Raw genomic sequence first — 21,316 nt, forward strand, 5'->3', positions numbered from 1 at the left:
TGCCACTATATTTAGAGATGCTTAGATATTGAACAGCCCAGGAAATGTTACAAACTTCTTCAATGACATCCTATTAAAGGACAACAAATTAGGTAAAAGTTTCTTATGTATTAGGTAGGGATGATTCACTAAAAAGGTTATTCTATTCCAAGATGGAGATTTAAATGTATTTTTAAAATGTCATCATGCCTGTTATGCTAAACTACTATGTATGGCTTTTGATCTCAAATTTTCTCTGTAAAACTATATAACTGTTGTTGGTTAACATTCTATAGGGATTCAACTACTAGGACATCCTTGGTTGGTAAAAAAACAGCAGTTCTCTGGTTATACTTTATATTTCGAGGTGCTCCCACTACAGTGTAATGTCATTAACCTTCTCTTCTAGATGTTCAACAGCTGAGGTTTGGAGACCAAAAATTAGATAGACGGGCTAAGCACAGAGCTAATATTTTGCCCTAGCCCTCCATGGTCAGTGAAGACTCAGGACATAAGAGAACCTTTGTTTTGACATCCTATAATTCAGCTGAGTCCCTGATCTTCTGATCAAGGAGACTGTGGGGCCGCAGAGGAAAGTTATTCCACAGTGTATAGTGTGCCTAAGAAGAGTCACCAGGAGAGAAAAATCTCCCAAGCTTTCAGAGAAAGCAACTTGGTCAAGCAATGGCCATGACTCATCCAAAGGGCTGACAATGACAGAAGAACTGAGGGGCACTGTACATGGCTCCAAGGCAAGTCCTGAGAAGATTTAGCTGAACTTGATAGATAGCAAGAAGTTAATTTAGTTAATACAGGTCTCACTTTAACTTGGTCTTAAACATCCAGCAGAAAAGTATAACCACAGGATGTATAAAACACCATAGTAATACTAATTCCTCCCCAAAAAATGGTTATTCTTGCCTAGAGACTGCCAAACTCCACGTAACCATACAGATGAAACCAACAATAAATATGCTAGATTCCTTCTACCAGGATCCACCACATCCACCTCATAAAGAGAATTCATAACTTGTCATAAATCATCATTGTTCCTGGAACATGTGGCCAAAGAGAGATGAGATCTTCAAACCCATAGTGAAATCTGCTGTCCACAGATCCGTCATGGATTCCACAGTGGACTGATTATATTAACATGCTTGCGCCTTTTACTTCTGTTCTTAGTCTGCTGCAGGGGACACCAAGCCCGACAATGCTGGCCATGTTTCAACTGCTGCAATCACACCCAGAAGGGAGACACAGGACAGAACACATGCCTGGGTGGTGACAGTGTGGCCACACACATAAATGGTCCTCCTCTTCTTCTATCTTCCTTTTTATTTCTTTATTTTTGCAGCACTGGAGTGGAACCGAGGCCCTCATGTGTACTTGGCCAGTGCTCTGCCCCTAAGCTATGCCCAGCCACCTACTTACGAGTTAGATCTAAGAGATTACTGATTGAAGAAAGACCAGTGACGTAGTGTGAGCCTATGACACATGGCCAAGTAAATGTACAACAAAAGTTATACAAACCCTGGGAGGACAGAAACGCAGCCACGCCATCTGGAGGTTCTTATTCTATGTGTTCAGCTACCTCTGGAAGTAGACTGGAGAAGCTAGACAGGTGCTGAAACCCTGAGGCAACTACAAAGTAGTAAAACATGGTCATGGCAAAGCAGGAAAAACTAAGTCACAAAATGCACTCAGCTAAGCCAAAAGAAGGCAGAAAAGAGAAAAGGGGAAAGAGCCCCGGGGGAGGAATGGGGAAGCAACAGCAGGTGGCAGGATTTAACCTGACTATGTCAGTAGTTACGTAAATGCGGAGGTCTGACCATCCCACCTCACTCTCACCAACTGTCAGAATGGATTAAAAAGCAAGACCTTGAGTCGGGTGTGGTGGCACCCACCTCAGTACCAGCACTCTGGGCAACTTAGTCAGACCCTGTCTCAAAACAAAATAAAAGAGGGCTGGGGATATAGCTCAGTGGCAGAGCACACCCTGGGTTCCATCTCAACATCCAAAAAAACCTACCCACAGCCGTTCTGCAGGATGCCTAAAGAAACTTGCTGTAAAGCACAAATAAGCAGTGAAAAGTCAGAGGACAGAAAAGGCCCCGCATACAATCACAGAAAAAGGGTACACCAGTGTGAACATCAGACAAAGCAGGCTCGAGAGCCAGGTTCTCCCAGGAAAGTCATGCACCCTGAGATCTCTGTGGGTCTGACACTGAAAAAACTGGTGAGCCTCACTGTCAAAGCAACGAGCAAGAGAGGCCATGGTCAGGAAGGCTTCGCCAAGCCTCCTTCCCATGAAGGGTTTTGAATCCAAATTAAGTGCTAACCAAAAAGGCCAAATGGAAAATGGGTGGAGGTTTGCACGGACACCTCCCCAGGGAAGACACAGGCAGAAAATGCCCCTTGGAGAGGCGCTGGGCACTCAAGACGCTGGGAAGGCACTGGACGCGTATGAAGGCCCATGGATGGCTCCACACACCATCAGACCACAGCGCAGACGCACCGGCATGGGACACCCACACTGTGCGGGAGCAGCGGGCACAGCCTCTCGGAAAGCTCCCACAGGCCACGGCCAAGGGTGGGTCACTGCACCCACAGAGCACAGTGCCCTCCGTCCCCCTGTTCCAAAGCCCACCTGCAACCAGCCCAACCTAGAACAACCTGAGCAACCGTCCAGGGCCAGCAGTACAAGGCAGGCTCTGTGGGGGATCTGGGCAGTCCAGCTCTTCACCCCAGGGGAGACCACCACCCTGACAGGTTTCACAAGGCAGCTCCTGCAGCGGAGGAACCAGTCTCAGACCAACTGACCAGGGCCCTGTCTCTGCCAGACCCTAGAATCCACCTGTTCCCTCAGAGCCCACGCAGGAAGGATCCACACTTTCTCCACATCTCCCACTCGGCCCTGACTCCACTGAGGCCCTGCCTAGTCCTGCAGCACACACACCACCCTTCCCCCAAAGCTGGCTCAGCACTCCTTCCCTGCCCTATCTCTCATCCTTAGTTTACCCATTTCTTCTCGTGGCCCCAGCCCTAGGACACCCTCGGGCACCTGCGGATGGCCTCGTCCCTCCTGCAGCCTGGCATCTGCATTCATAGGCCATGGGTGGTGCTTCAGGACCCTCTGGGTCCCCAACTCCATCTGCCTGTCATGGGGAGGAGGACTCCAGGGAGCGATGGCCTCCAAGGTCCCCCAGACTCTATCCACACCCTCCCCAAAGTCCTTTCCTACCCCCTGTGGCCAGCAACCCTTGCTGAGCAGGAGGCAGGGCAGAAAAGCTCAATGGGTCCGTGTTCCCGCAGGGCCCAGTTCACCAGCCTTATGTTTGCTTTTCTCTCAGCATCCTCCAGATCAGCACTCCCTGCTGGCCCCAGCCAAGGGCCTGTAAGCAGAACTGTGACTTCCTCACACGGAGCCTGGCCCTCAGAACCCCTCCCCAGAGGGCTGATCCTGGCCAGGGAGCAGCACAGCGAGGGCCAGGCGTCAGTTCTCCCATAGGGTGAAGGAGGGGAGTGGCCCAGAGCTGGGCACATGGGCCTCGCCGTGGTTGTAGGATGGTACTGCCCCTCTCCCTGGCCATCTCAAGCTCCAGGCCCTGCAGCTGGAGCCAGCAAGTGTCCTGCCCCAGCCCACTTGGCCCTGGCCAGCCCACCCTACCCTGCCCCTACAGGCCGGGAATCCCCCAGGTGGGATCATCTGTCCTGTGGCCCTCTCTGGTCCTCTGGTGATCACAGCACAGGGCTGAGGACAGAAGGGACGAGGCCCAGCCCTCAGAGGGTGCAGTGAGCCCGGCTTGCATGGGACCCGCGTCCCGGCCCTTTCCCACTCAGCTGCTCCCTACCTATGGGGGTGGGCTGGTCACCGCAGCCTAGCCAGGGCCGAGGGGCTGAGGATGATGGTGCACACAGGGGGCCACTGAGGCTCACACTGTCCTCCAGGCTCCAGGCCCAGCCATGGCACTGGACTGCCGGCTCTGTGGTCACCTCCTGCTTGGCTGGGGTCTGCTAGGACCAGAGGCAGGGCAGGCCTGGGTGGGGACCAGAGCTGGAGGTGATGGGGCCAGGAACAGATGGGGACACAGGGCCCAGAACGGGGGGTCAAGGGCGTGTGGCGGCAGGCCCCTGGAAGAAGGCGGACAGGGGTGCGGGCTCGCTGCATACGCCACGGCAAACCCACCAGGGACAGACCGGCCCATGGGAGGGGCACAGGGATGCCGGGGGAGCCCTGCAGGGACAGGCGGCAGCACAGGCCCCACAGAGAAGCAGGCTGGCCACCACCTCAGCCACTCTAAGCCTAGCATCACTGAACTCCACTCTCTCCCAAGCTGGGCTGCCAAGGGCCAGCCCTGCTCTTCCCAGACCCAGAAAGGGCAGTGGTCAGGCTTTGGCCCTCCAGAGACACCAGGCAAGTGCCCCTGGGCCTACACCCAGGAGTCTGTGCTGGGGCAGAGCAGGCTCTCGGTGCAGCCGGGCCAGCTCCTGGCCCTGGAATCTGCCCCACGCACTCAGTCCTTACCCCAGATGGGGAGCAGCTGCTCCCTGGGGACAGGTTTTCACCCCCGGGCAGTCACACGGCCTGGTGGACAGGGGCAGGGAGCTGGTCCGGGGGTCCACTCTGGCCCCTCTGCTAACAAGACGCAGCACACGCAGGCTTGGCTGTCAGGGGAGTCAGGCCCAAGTCTGCTCCTGAGCCTTCTGGAAGCACCTCCCAGAGGCAGAGGCTACCGTCCTTGTCCTGGCATCCAGGAGCCACAGCCAATGGGCAGCACTCACTGTGGACCCAGGAGTGGGGACCCAGTCCCTGCCCAGACTCTGGGCTCTGGGGTCCATCCAAACCTCTGCTCTCCGGCCAGGCCTCGGCCCTGGTGGCTGCTGGTCAGGGCCTGCCGCACAGAGGCATGGAGGGCAGAGGTCCCAGCCAGACAGGACGCGGACAATCGCCCCTTGTCTGGGCCCTGGTTCCGCTTCCCGAAGCCAGGGGGACCTGAGTCTTATCGCTGAGTGCTCCAGGAACAACAACTGCACACACTCTTATCTCACCTGCTCGGAGTGCGTGCCAGCGCGTGCACGCACGCCGGGCCGGGGACAAACACGCCATTCAGCATGATTCCCACAAACGGGCAAGAGGGGAGGGAGTGACACCCAAAGCTGCTGGGCCCAACCAAGATGGAGCCTGGACCCAGGCTGCCAGCTCACCAGGGCCATGCACGCTCCGGGCGCCCGCAGCCCTGTGCACAAGGAGGGAGGAGACCCTGGAACGTAGGGCTCACACACACACACACAGAGGCACACGCATGCTTACTGAAATGCACTCATGTGCACACATGCAGTCATCCACATGCACACCCACACATGTGCGTGCACAGGCACATCCACGGCACATGTACACTTACACACACAAGCACACACAAAGGTGTCTGTGCACAGGCACACACTTGCTGACACACAGGCAACACATGTACACAGCTGCACACATGCATACATGCACACACTGCCATAGGCTACACACTTACAAACACATGCACTCAACACACATGTGCACAGGCATATGTACACTCACATATGCGGCATCCACGCATACACATGTGCATGCATGCACACATACCCACACTGCATGGCTATCTGCACACACTCGCACACTCATACTTGTGCACAGGCACGTGTGCACTTTCTGACATAAACAAGCATATATGTACTCATGCATACATAGAGCTATGTGCTACATGCTTGCACACATGCATTCAACACACATGTGCACAAGCACGAGTACTTGCTGACACACAGGCAAGCATGTATACAGAGGCATGCATGTGTACATGTTCACACAGCCACACATGTACATACGGGCACATATGCAAGACACATTGGTGACAGAAATGTGCACTTGTGCGAGGCACGTGTGCATACATGTGAACATGCACTGCCATCTGTGCACACACTCACACACATGTATTGCACACACATGCTAATATAGGCAAGTTCCACATACATAAGCCTACATATGCATGTGTGCACACACAGCCGTACATGCATGTGCTCACTTGCGCATGCACAAGCCTGCATACATGCACAGCACATTGCTGACACTTAGGTGTGCACTTATACACAAGTTCACATCTACATACATGCACACAATGCACAGCCATCTGTGTGCATCCTCACATACTCACACACATATGCCCAGGCACTTGAACATTTGCTGACACAGCCTTATCCACGTATACACAGATGCCCGCACAGACATCTGCGTGCACGCTTACACACACACAGGCATGCATACCCTAGCTGGCAGAGGTGCACACTCAGCCAGGTACAGGACACAGGGGTCCCGGCCATGCCATCAGTGACTGTAGGGCCCTCCTGCACTGGCTGCCATGGGCAGTGACCCACCAGATCCCACTCCTCACCTGCCCCAAGTCCAGACTGGGTGAGGGCAGGCTCAGCTATGCCCCTCGCCACATCCTGTGCCTCAGTTTCCCCCTGAAGTGTTGGTGCTGAGTGTGTGAAGAAGAAATGACCAAGGACAAGACACTGAGAGGCCACAGAACGCGCAGAGTGACCATCCTCATCTCCCAGACACCAACTGAATTTCTACAAAAGCCACATGGGGTTGTTTCTGGGTTTTTTTTCTTTTGGTATTGGGACTCAGACTCAGCACTTCACATATGCTGAGCACACACCATACCACCGAGCTACACTCCAGCCCCAAACAGCGTCTTATTAAAGCCCAATTGATCTGAGGCAACATAGTCGTGGGATTCTGTCCAGGGAAGGGTGATCCTGGTGGCAAAGGGGTGGGAAGGGGCCAGGAACACTGCTGTCTGTGAGGTGAGCAGCGGCCCACTTGGAGAACTGAGGTAGGCAGCTCCGTGCTCAGGCCAGATGGGGGCACCCTCAACACTGGCTCTCCATGGGGTATGCCAAAGCCACCCCTGGGAGAGGAGAGTCCTGCACCCAAGCCCCCAGGATCTCCATGGGGGTGGACAATCTCTGCGACTTGTCAGACCCTGTCCCCCACCAGCAAGAGGGTGGCAGGGGGGCCTTGGCCTCCACATCACCCCAACCTTTGCCCCAGCCGTAGCTCCAACCCCTCAAGGCACTGGCACATGCCCTGCCCTTACATGTTGCCCAGGAGCCTCCTGTTCTCCCAGTGGGTTTGTGACGAAGTGTACCCCAGGCACCATGTCCCCAACGCCCCCACAGAGAGGCTCCTAAAATGGGCAGTGCTGAGGATTGAGCCCCGCTCCTGCACCCAGGGGAGCAGGGCCTGCCGATAGTATGGGGCCCTGCCCATTGGGGGCAGCTCCTGCCCCCTTTCAGGAGGCCAGGGAAGGGGAGTCTCCAGGAAGAAACAGACAGATGTCCCAGGGACATCTCAGGCCCCCAGAGAGGGGCCCATCCAACTCGGCCCACTGTCCTTCACGCTTGAGTCCACCCAAGGGTCCTCTCCTTGGGCAGAAGACTCAGGACAAGGGAGGCCCCAGTGCATAGGTGCTTTTGGGGTTCTGGGATGGGGTGGGGCTTCCCAGGGTGGGGAGCCCTCCTGACTCTCCTGATGGCCCTGCACCAGCCACCCAAGTGTGTGGCTGACAGTGCCCCTATGCAGGCAGTAGGGAGGACCTTGGCAGTCTCTGTCCCCAGGCCGGCCCCACAAGGTGTTGGGGGCCCTGGGGTGTGTCAGCCCCCCACTGGGAGTGGTGATAACTGGGCCACTTTTGGCCTCTGCAGATTTTTCCAAAGGCAGAGTGCTGATAAGGCAGCACCCAGATCCTGTTTGGCCCCCACTGGGCCGCGCGTGGGGTGCAGGCGGGCATGACTAGGGCAGGGCCACCACCCCTATATAAGGCGGGCAGCGCTGGTTGCCTGAGTCGCACAGGTGGCAGCAGCAAGCCTGCCAGGCGCCCAGCAGCGGGACCGAGCAGCAGCGACCTCTCTCCCAGAGCCAGAACCATGCTTGAACCCAGGCTGCTGCTGCTGCTGCTGCCCTGTGGGGCAGCCCTGCTGGTGGCTGGTGAGTGGGGGCCACACCAAGGGGACGGTGCCAGGGCTGCGCGCCTCACTGCCTCACCAGGTAGGCAGGCGGCCTGCCAGCCGTGTGGGTGCCAGCAGTGGCGCAGGGCAGGATTCTCATCCCTGTGTGCCAGGAGGATGGCGCTGGGTGGGCACAGGGCTCTGGGTGCAGCTGCCCATGGGGTGCTCACCTGTCCTCCAAGCCTGGTTTCCAGAGACATCGGGGTGCAGCGTGAGCCCTACAGCCATCTCCCCTTCTGCCCAGGGCACAGCCTATCCTGACTCAGCCCCAAAGCACCAGCAAGCCCCCAGGGTGACCATGGCCAGTGCAGCCTGTGGGCTGAGCACAGGCAGCCCTAACTCCCAAGAGTGTAACCCCCACCTGGGCCTCCGCACCACACGGCCACCTGTGTGCAGCTCTGCGGCAGTGTCAAAGCCAGGAAGGGGAGAGGCCCATCAGAGGCTGGAGGACCAGAGCCCCCCGCATTTCAGCAAACGTTCTCTGAGGGACAACTCAGTGTGGCCCAAAGGAGGCAGAAGCAGGGTCACGGGGCTGGGGCTGGTGGCAAGGGCCAGCAGCAGGCAAGCTGCCAAGCGTGCAGAGGAACACGGCGTGCACTGGCTGCTCCGCGCCCATCCAGGGCTGAGAAAGGCCGGGGGTGGCGGGCCAGGTGCCCAGGAGGCCCCAGAGCCCTACTGAGGGTCAGTGGACAAACAAGAGGCACAGGTGGCCTGGCAGGAGGGGGTGCGGAGCCCAGTGGGAATCATGACCAGACACGGGAGGATTTGACTTGGGGAGCCTGGAAGGGAGGAGGCACCCATAGGTGGACGAAACACCTGCAGGGCCTGGGGCTGAGAGGAGCCTGGGGAGTGGAGCCCAAAGTCATCTACCAAGGGAACTGAGCCCCAGAGGGTCTGGCCAGGGACCAGCAAGGCTCACAGCCCCAAAAATGCTGCTCTAGGGGTGGGGGCAGCCACTCCATGACATCATCCCTGGAAGGAAAAGGACACAGACACCAGGCCCAGGCCCACATTAAGTCCTCCCCCACAGCCTGGGATGGACATGGGACACCTGGGTGCCAGCCACATGCAGCTATGTGGAAAGTGATCTTAAGGTCAAGAGGCTACACCTGATGTGGGTCCACCTGTGTGCTAGGGCCTCTGGCTACTTCAAGCCATCACCAGAGGTCCCTTCCTGCCCGGCCAGGGGTTCACACTGCCTACCACTGATCCTTGGCCCTGCATCTGTACTCCACCTGAGGCGCACGGCCCTTGGCAGCTTGGCCCTGCTCCTGGTGTCCCCCTGGTCTTGGTGGAGAGGAAATACATGGGCCAGATGTGCACCCCGACAGTGACCAGCCCCAGCAGTGGGAGACAGCATCATATCCAAAGCTCAGCAGAGCCGGGGTGCAGGTGGGCAGGGACAGCGACAGGATGTCTGAGTCACACCCTCAGGGACTCACTGCATCTCGCTGGGCCGCAGACACCTGACCAGCCAGTGCCAGGCATCAGGAAGGGGCGGAGCACAGGGAGGGGCCGGGAAAGGAGCAGGCACTGCAGAGCCAGGCAGGGCCACCTTCCAGCAGCCCTGCCCTGCCCTGAGGTCACCACAACCCTTGCCACCTGGGCATCTCCATGGTAACGTCATCTAGGCTCCAAGACCCCCCACGGGCTGGAGGTGCCAAGGAGGAAGAGGCAGGAAGATGACAGAAGCAGGGCTTAGGGGAACAGGCAGCCTCGGACGCACTTGGCCCACAGTGCTGCTCAGAGCCAGACACGGACACTGTGGGAGGCAGGGCCAAGCTGGGGGGCAGAGCAGTGGAGAGACAGGGAGCAGGACAGAGGGGCAGCAGAGACAGAGGGACAGAGAGGTAGAAGAGCAGGGTCTCAGGCTGCCTTCCATGGCAGCCCCCGCAGGGCAATGTGTCCCCCACAAACTCTGGCCACGAGCCCGGGTGTGCACATGTCACGGGTCCTGTGGGCACAGCACACCTGACTCTCACCCGCCCTCTCAGTGTTCTTTGCTGCCAGTGGCTTTGGCTGTGCATGTGTGTGTGCCTGTGCACATGTGGACATGTGCATTTTGTGCATATACATTTATGTGCGCATGAATGTGTAATGCCTTGCCTTGTGAATGTGTGTGCATGTATGTGTGCATATAGTGTATGTCCATGTGTGTGCATGCCTATGTGCACCTGCATGTAGATGTGTGCTTCTGTAGTGTGCAATGCATGCATCAGTGCATTGTAGAGGTGTTGCATGTGTGCCTGTGCATGTGCACATGCGGATGTGTGTGCCTGGGCATGTATGTTGTGTGTGAGCATGTGGATGCATGTATTCATGTGTGTATTGTGTATGCATACGTTATTGTGCTTGTGCATGTGTGTGCCTTGCACACCTGTGTGTGCATTGTGTGAGTGCCTGTGCATGGACACGTCCCTGTGTGTGCGAGTGAGTGCGCACACATGCACGTGTGCCCTCCTGGGAAGGGTACACACCAGGCATCCTGTGACAGGCACAGAGAGGAGACTGCACCGACACTGAACCAATGGCTGAAGAGAGTGAGAGAGGGAACACAGAGGGGAGGGCAGGCACACCACCAGGCACCCACCTCTGCCTAGGGGATGAGGACGGATCCCAGCATGGACCACGCCCTGCAGGCCGGGACACACTGCCTTTGCCCTCCTGGGCCTGCAGGAGCCAAGGACTCCATGGCGAGGTGACACGTACTGCTACACACACTCACGTGCATTCCCAGCAGCACCCAGGCTCGGTGGGGTCCTTGGGAGGTCAGGTGGTAGCAGACCCAGAGCCGGCCCCAGCCATGGTCACTGACTGAGCACCGGGTGAGCTGGGGCTGAGAGGCCGCATCCTGTCTTACAGACTCCCCGGCTGGAAATGACACAGGCCCCAGTGCCCAAGGCAGCCCACAGTCCTGTAAGACGCGGAAAGGGATGGGGTGGGTGGGGGGCTGTGGGCAGAGAGGCCCGGCATTTGCCCCAGATGCCCAGCCCACCCAGGCTGCTGGGCAAGACGTGGGGCCTGAAACCCTGCCGCTGTCTCCACAGCCCCAGACAAGGGCTGGTGCTCCACGTGGGGCGCCAGCCACTTCTCCACCTTCGACCACCGTGCCTATGACTTCTCGGGGACCTGCAACTACATCTTCGCAGCCATCTGCAAGGATGCAGTGCCCGCCTTCAGTGTGCAGCTGCGGCGAGGGCCAGACGGGAACATCTCCCGGGTCATCGTGGAGCTGGGGGCCTCTGCCGTCACCGTGGACAATGGGACCATCTCCGTCAAGGATGTGGGGTAGGTCAGGAAGCCGGGCCGGGCCTTAGGCCACGGAGGCCCAGGGGATGGCTGCTGACCACTCTCACCCACAGGGTAGTCAGCCTGCCCTACACCAGCAACGGGCTTCAGATCACACCCTATGGCCAGAGCGTGCGGCTGGCGGCCAAGCAGCTAGAGCTGGAGTTGGTGGTGCTGTGGGGCCCAGACCCCCACCTCTTGGTGAGGATAGTGGGCAGGGCAGACGTGGGGGGCACGCAAGCAGGGGCCCACCTGCTGAGCCCTCACTGGCAGCACCCTGGGTGTGGTGGTTTCCCCATTCGAAAACGAGGGCGCAGCAGACTCAGAGCCTGGAGGCAGCGCAGGGCGGGTGGGCCGCCTGGCCGGGAGTGGGCAGCGCCCCCCAGCAGTGTCCATCACCCACCACAGGTCCTGGTGGAGAGGAAGTACATGGGCCAGATGTGCGGGCTGTGTGGGGACTTCGACGGGAACATGGACAACGACTTTATTAGCGAGGATGGTAGGTGGACAGAGGTGGCAGGAAGCCCAGGCCTGCAGAGACCCAGCCTTGTGGTGCTAACCCCATCCCCCACCCCCAGGCAAACTCCTGGAACCCCACAAGTTCGCTGCACTCCAGAAGCTCGATGACCCCAATGAGATCTGTGCCTATGAGCCCATCCCCAGCACCCCCACCCTGCATGCCAAGGACGTATGTGAGGCATTGGAGCCACAGTGGGCTGACCCTGGGGCTGACTGGGTCCCCCAAGCTCCGTGTCTGTGGCCTTGGGCATGACTGAGCTCCCCTCCCAGGCCGGGACCTGCACCCAACTGCTCGCCCTGGTGTCCCCCGGGTGTGATGTGCCCAAGGAGCCACTGGTGCACAGCTGCCAGGCGGATATGGCGGCATGCAGCTTGCCTGGGCAGCCCAACTGCAGCTGTGCCACGCTGTCAGAGTTTTCACGCCGCTGCAGCCTGGCGGGCCAGCCCGTGAGCCACTGGCGGGGTCCCGGCCTCTGCTGTGAGTCCCAGGGAGGCAGGTTAGGGTGCGGGGCACATGGAGGGCAGGCTCTCAACACACCGAACTGTGTGCAGCACTGGGCCCATGCCCCGCCAGCCAGGAGTACCAGGAGTGTGGCGCAGCCTGCACCCGGACCTGTTCCAACCCTCGGCACAGCTGCCCCAGCTCCTGCACCTTTGGTTGCTTCTGTCCAGAGGGTGAGGCAATGCCAGCACCCTCCCTGACCCTGACCCCTAACCCCAGCATTGCCCCTCACTCTGACCATCATCCTGACCCTGTGACACTGACCTAACCCTGACTCTAACCCCTAACCCCAACCTTGCCATTAACCCTGGGCCTAAAGCTTAACCCTGATTCTACCCCTTCTCTAACTACCCTGATGCTGATGCTGATGCTGACCCTTACCCTAATCCAACCCTAACCCTGATGCAAACTCTCTTTTCTTGGGAACCCCAAACCAACCCCAGGGCCGGGAATCACCACCCCCTCACCCTGCCCCTGCCCAGCATAGCACCCCACTGAGGCCCTGCCTGAAGGCCCTCAGCCACCCCAAAACCACACAACTCCAACTACCCGGGATCCCAAGGCACCTTTACAAACCCATGGAGGAGCAGTGCCCACAGGGGTCTGAGCACAGCTGGGCGAGGCAGCTCATAGCTGGCCTGAGGGAAGCTTGTGTCCCTGAACCTGTGGGGCTGCACCACCTTGGTGAGGGGTGGCACACACCCAGGTGCCATGCGGTGGAAGACTGGAGGTCCACAGGGCTGGAGCTGGCAAGGGTTGGGGGAGTAGGAGCCCTGCAGGCACCTGGGACAGCTGTGGGGGTGGGGACAGCCCAGCAGGGGAGGTGGATCTGGCCAGGCCCAGGACACCCTCTCCTGCAGGCATGGTACTGGACGACCTCTCCACAAACCACACGTGTGTGCCGCTCAGCCAGTGCCCCTGCATGCTCAATGGGGTGGTCTACAGCCCCGGTGAGGTCACAGCAGCTGCCTGCCGGACCTGGTGAGCACTGGGCACTGGCAGGGGAGGGCACAGGCTCTGGGGCCCCGCTGCACTGCGTCACCCTGTGCCCACCCACAGCCAGTGCACCACAGGCAGCTGGACGTGTACGGAGAAGCCGTGCCCCGGGACCTGCTCCCTGGAAGGTGGCTCCTTCGTCACCACGTTTGACACCAGGCCCTACCGCTTCCACGGCACCTGCACCTACATCCTCCTCCAGGTATGGTAGGCTTGGGGCTGGGTGGGCAGCCCTGCACATCTGAGCCTCCCAGGTAGGACATGCTTGGGGATGGGTGGGCACCCCTCCATGTCTGAGCCCCCTCCACAGAGCCCACAGCTCCCCGATGAGGGGACTCTCATGGCGGTGTACGACAAGTCAGGCTACTCACACTCGGAGACCTCCCTGACTGCTATCATCTACCTGTCCCGGAAGGTAAGGCCTCCTGCCCGCCTGAGGCCCCACTGTGCTCCTGCTTGCCTGCACCCGTCCTGCTCTTCCCCTGACCTGGGCCACCCTCCCTCCAGGACAAAATCGTGATCTCGGAGGATGAGGTGATCACCAACCAAGGAGACACCAAGTGGCTGCCGTACAAGACACGTAGGTGTTCACACCAGCAGCACCCCTGGGTGAGGCCAGGCTGGGCAGCCATTAAGCACCATGTCCTCGCAGGCAACATCACCATCTTCAGGCAGACGTCCACCCACCTCCAGATGGCCACCACCTTCGGGCTGGAGCTCGTAGTCCAGCTGCGCCCCGTCTTCCAGGTGTACATCACTGTTGGGCCCCAGTTCCAAGGCCAAACCAGAGGTGAGTTTTGCCCCAAGTCACCCCCTGGGTGATCCCGTCACCCTATCCCTGCTGTGGTCAGCAGTTGGGTAGGGGTGGGGTAGGGGACAAGCAAGCCTCACCTTGGCCTCCACATCCAGGGAGCTGACAGCCCCAGCGTCCCAGGAAAGGCCATGTGAGGCCAGTGATAGCCCCTTGCCAGGGACAGCTGGGGAGAGGAGCTATGGGGAGGGGACACAGGAGGCCAGGGCAGGGCTCAGTCACCCTCATGCATGGCTGGCCCAGGGCTCTGTGGCAACTTCAACGGAGACACCACTGATGACTTCATGACCAGCATGGGCATTGACGAGGGCACCGCCACTCTCTTCGTGGACTCCTGGCGGGCAGGGAACTGCCCAGCTGCCCTAGAGCGTGAGACCGACCCTTGCTCCATGAGCCAGCTCAACAGTGAGTGCCCCACCGCCATCACCCTGGGCCCAGGGCAGTCCAGTCGGAAGGCGAGAGGAGACCCACACGCCCTGTCCCCTAGAGGTGTGCGCAGAGACCCACTGCTCAGAGCTGGTGAGGAAGGGCGGTGCGTTTGAGAAGTGCCACGCCACCGTGAACCCCACACCCTTCTACAAGGTGAGACTGGGGGCCTGGCAGCCTGAGCACACAACCCAGGCAGCTGGGACCCCACCCCGGGGCAGGAGGGTGTGTCCTCAGGGGCGTTGCCCAAGCCATGCCCGGCCCCCTCGCCCGCAGAGGTGCGTGTACCAGGCCTGCAACTACGAGGAGACCTTTCCCCACATCTGTGCAGCCCTGGGCACCTATGCGCAGGCTTGCGCCTCCCGGGGCATGCCGCTCCAGGACTGGAGGAGCAGCGTGGACAACTGCAGTGAGTGCCGGCTGCCAGGGTCGTGGGCCACGGCGGTCTCAGCCCAGGTCCCCATCCAGAGCCTGACTCCAGTCCCTTACAGCCGTCCCCTGCACCGGCAACCGCACGTTCAGCTATGACAGTCGGGCCTGCGGCCGCACATGCCTCTCACTCTCTGACCCTGAGGCTGAGTGCCATGCCAGCACCATGCCCGTGGACGGCTGCAACTGCCCTGAGGGCACCTACCTGGACCACAAGGGCGAGTGCGTGCGCAAGGCCCAGTGCCCTTGCTTGCTGGAGAGCTCCAAGTTCCTCCCAGCGGACCAGTCTACCATGATTAACGGAGTCATCTGGTGTGCGCTGGGGCTGAGGGTGGTGGGCCAGAGCCTTGGGCGGGGCCGGGGCGGGAGGAGTTGGTACTGCTGGGGCGGCCGTGGTGGGGGCGTGGCCATGGTGGGAAGTGGTCGCTGTGGGGCGCGGCCGGGGCAGGGCGGGACCAGGGTCCTGTGTCCGCACTCACAGCTCCTCTCTCTCAGCTACTGTGTCAACGGGCGGCTTAGCTGCTCTGGGCAGCCACAGATGTTCCTGGGTATGTACTGCCCCCAAGGCCAGCCCTGACCCTGAGGTGCCTTGCTGTCCCCCAGCCCACCTGATGCGCCCCCTTGTCCCCACCCCTCGCAGCTTCCTGCCCGGCCCCCAAGACGTTCCAGTCCTGCGACCAGTCCGCGGAGGACAAGTTCGGGGCCGCGTGCGCGCCCACCTGTCAGATGCTGGCCACGGGCACCGCCTGTGTAAGGGGCGGGGAGGCGCCGCCAGTGGCCACCCTGTGTTCCTGGGGCCGCCAGGGCAGGCATCCGGAGATCAGGAGCCGCTCCCGGCCAGGCCGCTGGAGATCAGTGTGGCGCCTGTGGGGTTGCGTGAGGAGCCCCAGCTTGGGGTGCGGGCGCCCAGTCTAATGGGGACAGGGACCCCAGAGCAGGCAGGGCGGGTGCGGGCGGGAGCCTGGGGAACAGCAGAGTGCTGGGCTGGGCTGTGGAGGGCAGAGGCCGCTGACCCCACCTCCCCCCAGGTGCCCACCAAGTGCGAGGCTGGCTGCGCCTGTCCAAAGGGGCTCTACGAGAACCCCAGTGGGGAGTGTGTGCCCCCGGAGCAGTGTCCCTGTGACTTCGCGGGGGTCTCCTACCCCGGGGGTGCAGAGCTCCACACTGACTGTAAGACCTGGTAAGCTACCCTCACCTGCCGACCAGGGGCACCCAAAGGTGGGGTGTGTGGAGTTGGCAGTGTCTGGAGGTGCGGTGGTGGGAGGTGGGGGTGACCAGAGGTGGGGCTGTCAGGTGGGATGCATGGATGTGGGGTGCTGGGGGTTCGACGGTCCTTGGGAACCCCAGAACATGGCGATGGGCCACCTACTGCCTGCTCTCTCCAGCACCTGCTCGCAGGGGCGCTGGGCCTGCCAGCAGAGCACCCACTGCCCATCCACCTGTGTGCTCTACGGGGAGGGCCATGTGGTCACCTTTGACGGGCAGCGCTTCGTGTTTGATGGCAACTGCGAGTACACCCTGGCCACGGTACTGGCCTGCTGGGCGGTGGGGGCTGCGGGGCAGGGCGCGGCTCCTGCTCAGCACTGCCTTCCTGCAGGACGACTGTGGCACCAACAGTTCACAGCCCACCTTCAAGGTCCTGACGGAAAATGTGATCTGCGGGAAGTCGGGGGTCACCTGCTCCCGTGCCATCGAGACTGTCCTGGGCGTGAGCATCTGGGCCTGGGGGGGCATTACCCAGCCAGAAACCCCGAGGCCCCCAGTTCCACCTTTCTGTGTCGCCCTTGCCTGCCCCGGACAGGGAGCCGAGGGTGTTACCCCACAGCCCTCCCTGGCAGAGGCTGTTCACAGCCAGGTGCTGTGCAGTCCTGTGACCTGCACCAGGTCTCGGGCAGCGGAGTGTTGTCCGGGAAGCCCTGCTGGTTGCATCCCCAGCGACCTGCTGGGGCCTGCTTGTGTCTGTGCTGGACTCGGTGCAGGGTACGGCTTGGGGGGTGAGGGCAGGCAGCCCATGACAACCCCACCCTGCAGGGCCTGTCCATCACGATGGCGGACGGCAGCTACGTAGTGCGTGGCGAGGACCCCGGCGTGCACTTCCAGGTGCAGCCCAGCGCCCTGAGCCTGGTACTGGATGCAGACATCCCCGGCAGGCTCAATCTGACACTCGTCTGGAACAAGCACATGAGCGTCTCCATCAAGGTCCACCGCTCCTCCCAGGTACCGCTGTGTGCCCACACGCCCAGCCCACCGGGCCTCCAGGCAGGGTTTTGGTTCCAAGCCCCCTGCTCCCTGCCCGACGCTCCTGCAGGACACTCTCTGTGGCTTGTGCGGCAACGCCAACGGGAACATGAAGGACGACTTCGAGACGCGCAGCAGGTACGTGGCATCCAGTGAACTGGAGTTCGTGAACTCCTGGAAGGAGAGCCCACTATGCGGGGACACACGCGCCGCAGTCGAGCCCTGCAGCCTCAACGCCTTCCGCCGCTCCTGGGCTGAGCGCAAGTGCAGCATCATCAACGGCCAGACCTTCGCCGCCTGCCACAGCAAGGTGGGTGCCGAGCTGGCCCAGGCCTCTCCCAGGGACCTGGGCTGCAGCAGAGATGCCCCTCCTCCAGTCTGACCTCATCCCAAGAAGTCCGCAGCATCCCCCGACTCTGCCAGCACCCGGGCACAAGTCCTGCTCCGGGGTGCATGGCTGGGGAACGAGACACTCAGGTGAGAAACTGCCCTCTTCCCTGGACTGGGAGCTTGTAGGGAAGCCCCAGATTCCTGGGGCTCTGTAAGGACTAACAGGAAGGTACTTCTCTGGCAGGGAGGCAATGTAAAGGCCCTGGGGCAGGAACCAGCCTGGCACGGATACAGGCTCTGAGCTCACAAGCACAGGGATACGGGGAGTAAGGAGAGGAGCTGCTGAGGGTGGTCATGCAGGCCAGAGGACACGCAGCTCTCATGAGCCACTCAGCCCTGTACAAGGGTCAGAAGCCTCTGTGGCAGCTTAGCTCTGGAGGGTGGCAGTGGCCAAGGACAGTCCCACCCACAGGTGTACCACCTGCCCTACTACGAGGCCTGCGTGCGCGACACGTGTGGGTGCGACACGGGCGGAGACTGTGAGTGTCTGTGCGACGCAGTGGCTGCCTACGCCATGGCCTGCCTGGACAAGGGCGTGTGCGTGGACTGGAGGGCCCCAGACTTCTGCCGTGAGTGCCCTGCCCACCAGCCCTCACCTGTGTTCCTGAGCCACTTGGGAGCCCTCGCCCAGGTGGTGCCAGGCCGTGCCCTGCAGCGCACCCTGACTGTTGGGTACCCCCCCCCAGCCATCTACTGTGACTTCTACAACACCCACCCGCACGCTGGCAGCCAGGACCAGCCCACACAGGACGACTGCCTGTGGCACTACCGGCCCTGCCTCTGCCCCGGCAGCCTGCAGGACTTTGAGGGTACCAACATCGAAGGTATGGCATGGGGACTCGCCCCTGCACTCCACGCACACCGTGCAGCTGCACACTCATTTTAGAGCCACATAGGCACCCCTCCGCCCACACGTCCGTCCAGTCTCACGTGTGGTCTGAGCAGAGGGGACGACGTTCAGGTGGGGCCGTGAGCTGGCACTCTTTGCCTTAGGCTGTTACAACTGCTCCCAGGACGAGTACTTTGACCAGAGCCAGGGGACCTGCGTGCCTTGCGGTGAGTCAGCCCCAGGCAGCCTGGGCCAGGCCCTCCTGTAGGCAGAAGACGCCCAGTGCCCCAGGCCTGCCCAAGCCGCTGTCCTGCCCAGCATCTGCTGCCCGTGCCCTGTCTGCTGCTACTGCAGAGAAAGCAGCACAGGTCACTCAGCCCATCTCTCCACCCTGGCCCCTGACCGCCACAAGGAGGGGCCCAGCCAGCCAGGGTGCAGGCACAGCAAGAACCTGCGTGGGCCCAGTCCAACCTGCACAGCACCCTGGTGACCCTGCCCCTCCTTGCCAGGGCTAGTGATGGAGTGCAAGAGGGGGCAGGAAGGGATGGGAAGGGGCCACTCATGACCACCTCTCCTCTTGCAGCCCCGCCCCCGACATCACCGCCACTGCTACCCACCACAGGTGACCACCCCCCAGCTACACCCTCACACTGGCCCAGACTCAGTATCCCCAGTCCAGAGGGGAGGTGCCATCTAGTTCAGAGGAGAAGGGCAGCAGAACTCCACGGGCGGGTCCCCTAAAAGCTCGGAGAGCCGCCCAGTCCCTTGTCTTCCCGCCGAGCCCCTCAGGTCTGCAGTGCAGTGAGACTACAGTGGGCCCAGGACAGGGGCACTTGTCTCTGGGGTGCCAGGACCAGGCCATGCCCGTCCTGAGGACATGACTGCCCCACACAGGATCACTGCCCACAGGAGTCCCGCCCACCACAGTGGCCAACAGCACCAGCTGGCCCAGCCCCCCTCCCACACCCACAGGCACCCAGACACCAGGCCACCCAGCCACAGTCTCCACGGAGAGATGGACGGCCTCGGCCTTGGCCACCACTGAGTCCTCAGGAGGTAACACAGGGCATAGGGTGGATTCTGCTGGTGCCCAGGTGAGACCTTGGGGAGGATAGCAACACAGGTTGCTGAGCTGCACAGCCAAGTGGAGATTTTTCTGAAAAACTTGTTTACACCCCAAGCTGGCCACTGATGTGGCCATTTCCGTGCTGCCTGATTCTGTCACTAGAACATGTGAGGGACAGACCAGGTCGCCCCACCGCATACTGGCACATGCTCTGGTTCGCAGGGACCAAAGGGGCAGGACATTTGCCCACCCAGCTGGCCCATAGGACCCTGTGTTCACTGTCCCTGCCAGCAGGCCACTACTGCCACACAGAGCATGGAAGTCATAGGGTCAGAACAGTGAAGGCAAGAGGCTGGTGCTCCTCCAGGAGGCTGAGGCAGGCAGGAGCTGGGACCTTAGAAACAAGCTGGGGAACAGAGAGAGGGTTTGTTCCCTGTAGAATCCCCTCCAAGAACCACAGCTGTCACCACACCTGCCACAGCACCTCCACTGCCTACAGTCACAGTGACATCAACAGCCACAGGACACACAGTTACCACAGCAACAACAGAGCCCACAGAGTCCTCCTCCAGCCCAGCCACCACATCCACAGCTCAGGTGACTGCTCGGACGACAGTGGCACCATGGACTGTGACATGGGTGACAACCCATGGACGAGGTGAGCCACAGCCCATGGGACACTAGGATTCCCAGGCCACGTGTATACTAACACCACAGCCCAGCATGACAGGGTCAGGAGTAAGCACAGGACTGTCCACAGGACAGTGTGAAGTATAGGCGTAGGAGCATGGGGGGGCGTACACAGGCAGCCTCGCACCACCCACACGCCAGCCCTGGGAGAGGAGGTGGCCGCTGAGGTTCAGCAGAGCAGCAATTACGGATGGCTGGGGGAAACCAGGCTCCCTCAGAGTGGTAAGGGGACGGGAGAGGGGGAAGCAGTGGAAGGGTAGAGTTCACTCCTGAGCAACAGGGAAAAGGAGCACAAAGGAGGGAAGGGACACTGAGGAGGACAGGGTCTGTGTGATGCAGCATTGGGTGAAAACAGCTCTCATGATCCCACAGAAACAAGTGCCCACCAGGAAACAGCACACACTCTGCCAGCTCCACAAACACAGACAACAGGACAAGCAATCTCGGGAGAAACTACACTGGACACAGAGACAGCCACCCAGACCAGTGGCCACTCAACAGCATCAACAACACAAGCCATGGAAGTCACATCCAGAACGCTGCACACCCATGCACCCAGTCACTCCACGCCCAAGCAGTCCCTCTCCCAAACGCCACACACAAGGCCCACTGCCTCAGGAACACCCCTCAAGACCAACAGCCACTCTCCAACGACACCCAGGCCCGAAACCCCACTTCCCACTGAGTCTCCCTCAGTCAGCAGCTCCTCCATGACACCCACCTCTCAGAGTGCTACCACCAGTCCACATGTAGTCTCTTCCCCGTCCACCAAGCGACCAACTGGTACAACCCAGCCAACCACCATGGTTACTGGGGTAAAACCCACCAACGCACCGCTAACCACAACTTCCAGGACCATATCCAAACCTCACGTATCACTCAGCACAGCCAGGACATCGTCGGTCCTATTCACAGAACCCTCCTCCACACACCACCCACAATCCACATCTCCCCTTGAAACCACCATCAGCTCCTACCCCACTAGCACAGGGAGCACCTCCACAGGTACCCATAGCACACCTGCCACACGCAGTACGCCTCACACCCCATTCGCCACACACTCCCCTCCCATGCTCTCTGTCTCACACACGCCACACACCACAAGTCCCACTG

At 60.4% G+C, this 21,316-nt stretch overlaps 1 protein-coding gene across 1 annotated transcript in view; it reads left to right on the forward strand.

Moving 5' to 3' along the window:
- Window positions 1-7,800: 7,800 nt before the first annotated feature.
- Window positions 7,801-21,316, forward strand: part of Muc6 (mucin 6, oligomeric mucus/gel-forming) — a 19,252-nt gene continuing 5,736 nt past the window's right edge. Inside the window, exons 1-30 of the mRNA XM_013502906.1 lie at window positions 7,801-7,999; window positions 10,882-10,935; window positions 11,067-11,307; window positions 11,382-11,590; window positions 11,636-11,806; window positions 11,886-11,995; window positions 12,097-12,304; window positions 12,379-12,501; window positions 13,189-13,309; window positions 13,388-13,526; window positions 13,635-13,739; window positions 13,832-13,904; window positions 13,977-14,114; window positions 14,379-14,540; window positions 14,623-14,717; window positions 14,838-14,970; window positions 15,053-15,302; window positions 15,486-15,538; window positions 15,631-15,740; window positions 16,019-16,170; window positions 16,376-16,517; window positions 16,588-16,698; window positions 17,022-17,207; window positions 17,299-17,538; window positions 18,031-18,187; window positions 18,305-18,442; window positions 18,612-18,674; window positions 19,031-19,069; window positions 19,420-19,541; window positions 20,527-21,309. Coding sequence (XP_013358360.1) covers window positions 7,801-7,999; window positions 10,882-10,935; window positions 11,067-11,307; window positions 11,382-11,590; window positions 11,636-11,806; window positions 11,886-11,995; window positions 12,097-12,304; window positions 12,379-12,501; window positions 13,189-13,309; window positions 13,388-13,526; window positions 13,635-13,739; window positions 13,832-13,904; window positions 13,977-14,114; window positions 14,379-14,540; window positions 14,623-14,717; window positions 14,838-14,970; window positions 15,053-15,302; window positions 15,486-15,538; window positions 15,631-15,740; window positions 16,019-16,170; window positions 16,376-16,517; window positions 16,588-16,698; window positions 17,022-17,207; window positions 17,299-17,538; window positions 18,031-18,187; window positions 18,305-18,442; window positions 18,612-18,674; window positions 19,031-19,069; window positions 19,420-19,541; window positions 20,527-21,309 — 4,827 coding nt within the window. The remainder of the gene's footprint in view (window positions 8,000-10,881; window positions 10,936-11,066; window positions 11,308-11,381; window positions 11,591-11,635; window positions 11,807-11,885; window positions 11,996-12,096; window positions 12,305-12,378; window positions 12,502-13,188; window positions 13,310-13,387; window positions 13,527-13,634; window positions 13,740-13,831; window positions 13,905-13,976; window positions 14,115-14,378; window positions 14,541-14,622; window positions 14,718-14,837; window positions 14,971-15,052; window positions 15,303-15,485; window positions 15,539-15,630; window positions 15,741-16,018; window positions 16,171-16,375; window positions 16,518-16,587; window positions 16,699-17,021; window positions 17,208-17,298; window positions 17,539-18,030; window positions 18,188-18,304; window positions 18,443-18,611; window positions 18,675-19,030; window positions 19,070-19,419; window positions 19,542-20,526; window positions 21,310-21,316) is intronic.

This window comes from Chinchilla lanigera, unplaced genomic scaffold (genome assembly GCF_000276665.1).
Source record: "Chinchilla lanigera isolate Chin_1 unplaced genomic scaffold, ChiLan1.0 scaffold00075, whole genome shotgun sequence".
In the NCBI taxonomy this organism is placed as follows: domain Eukaryota; kingdom Metazoa; phylum Chordata; class Mammalia; order Rodentia; family Chinchillidae; genus Chinchilla; species Chinchilla lanigera.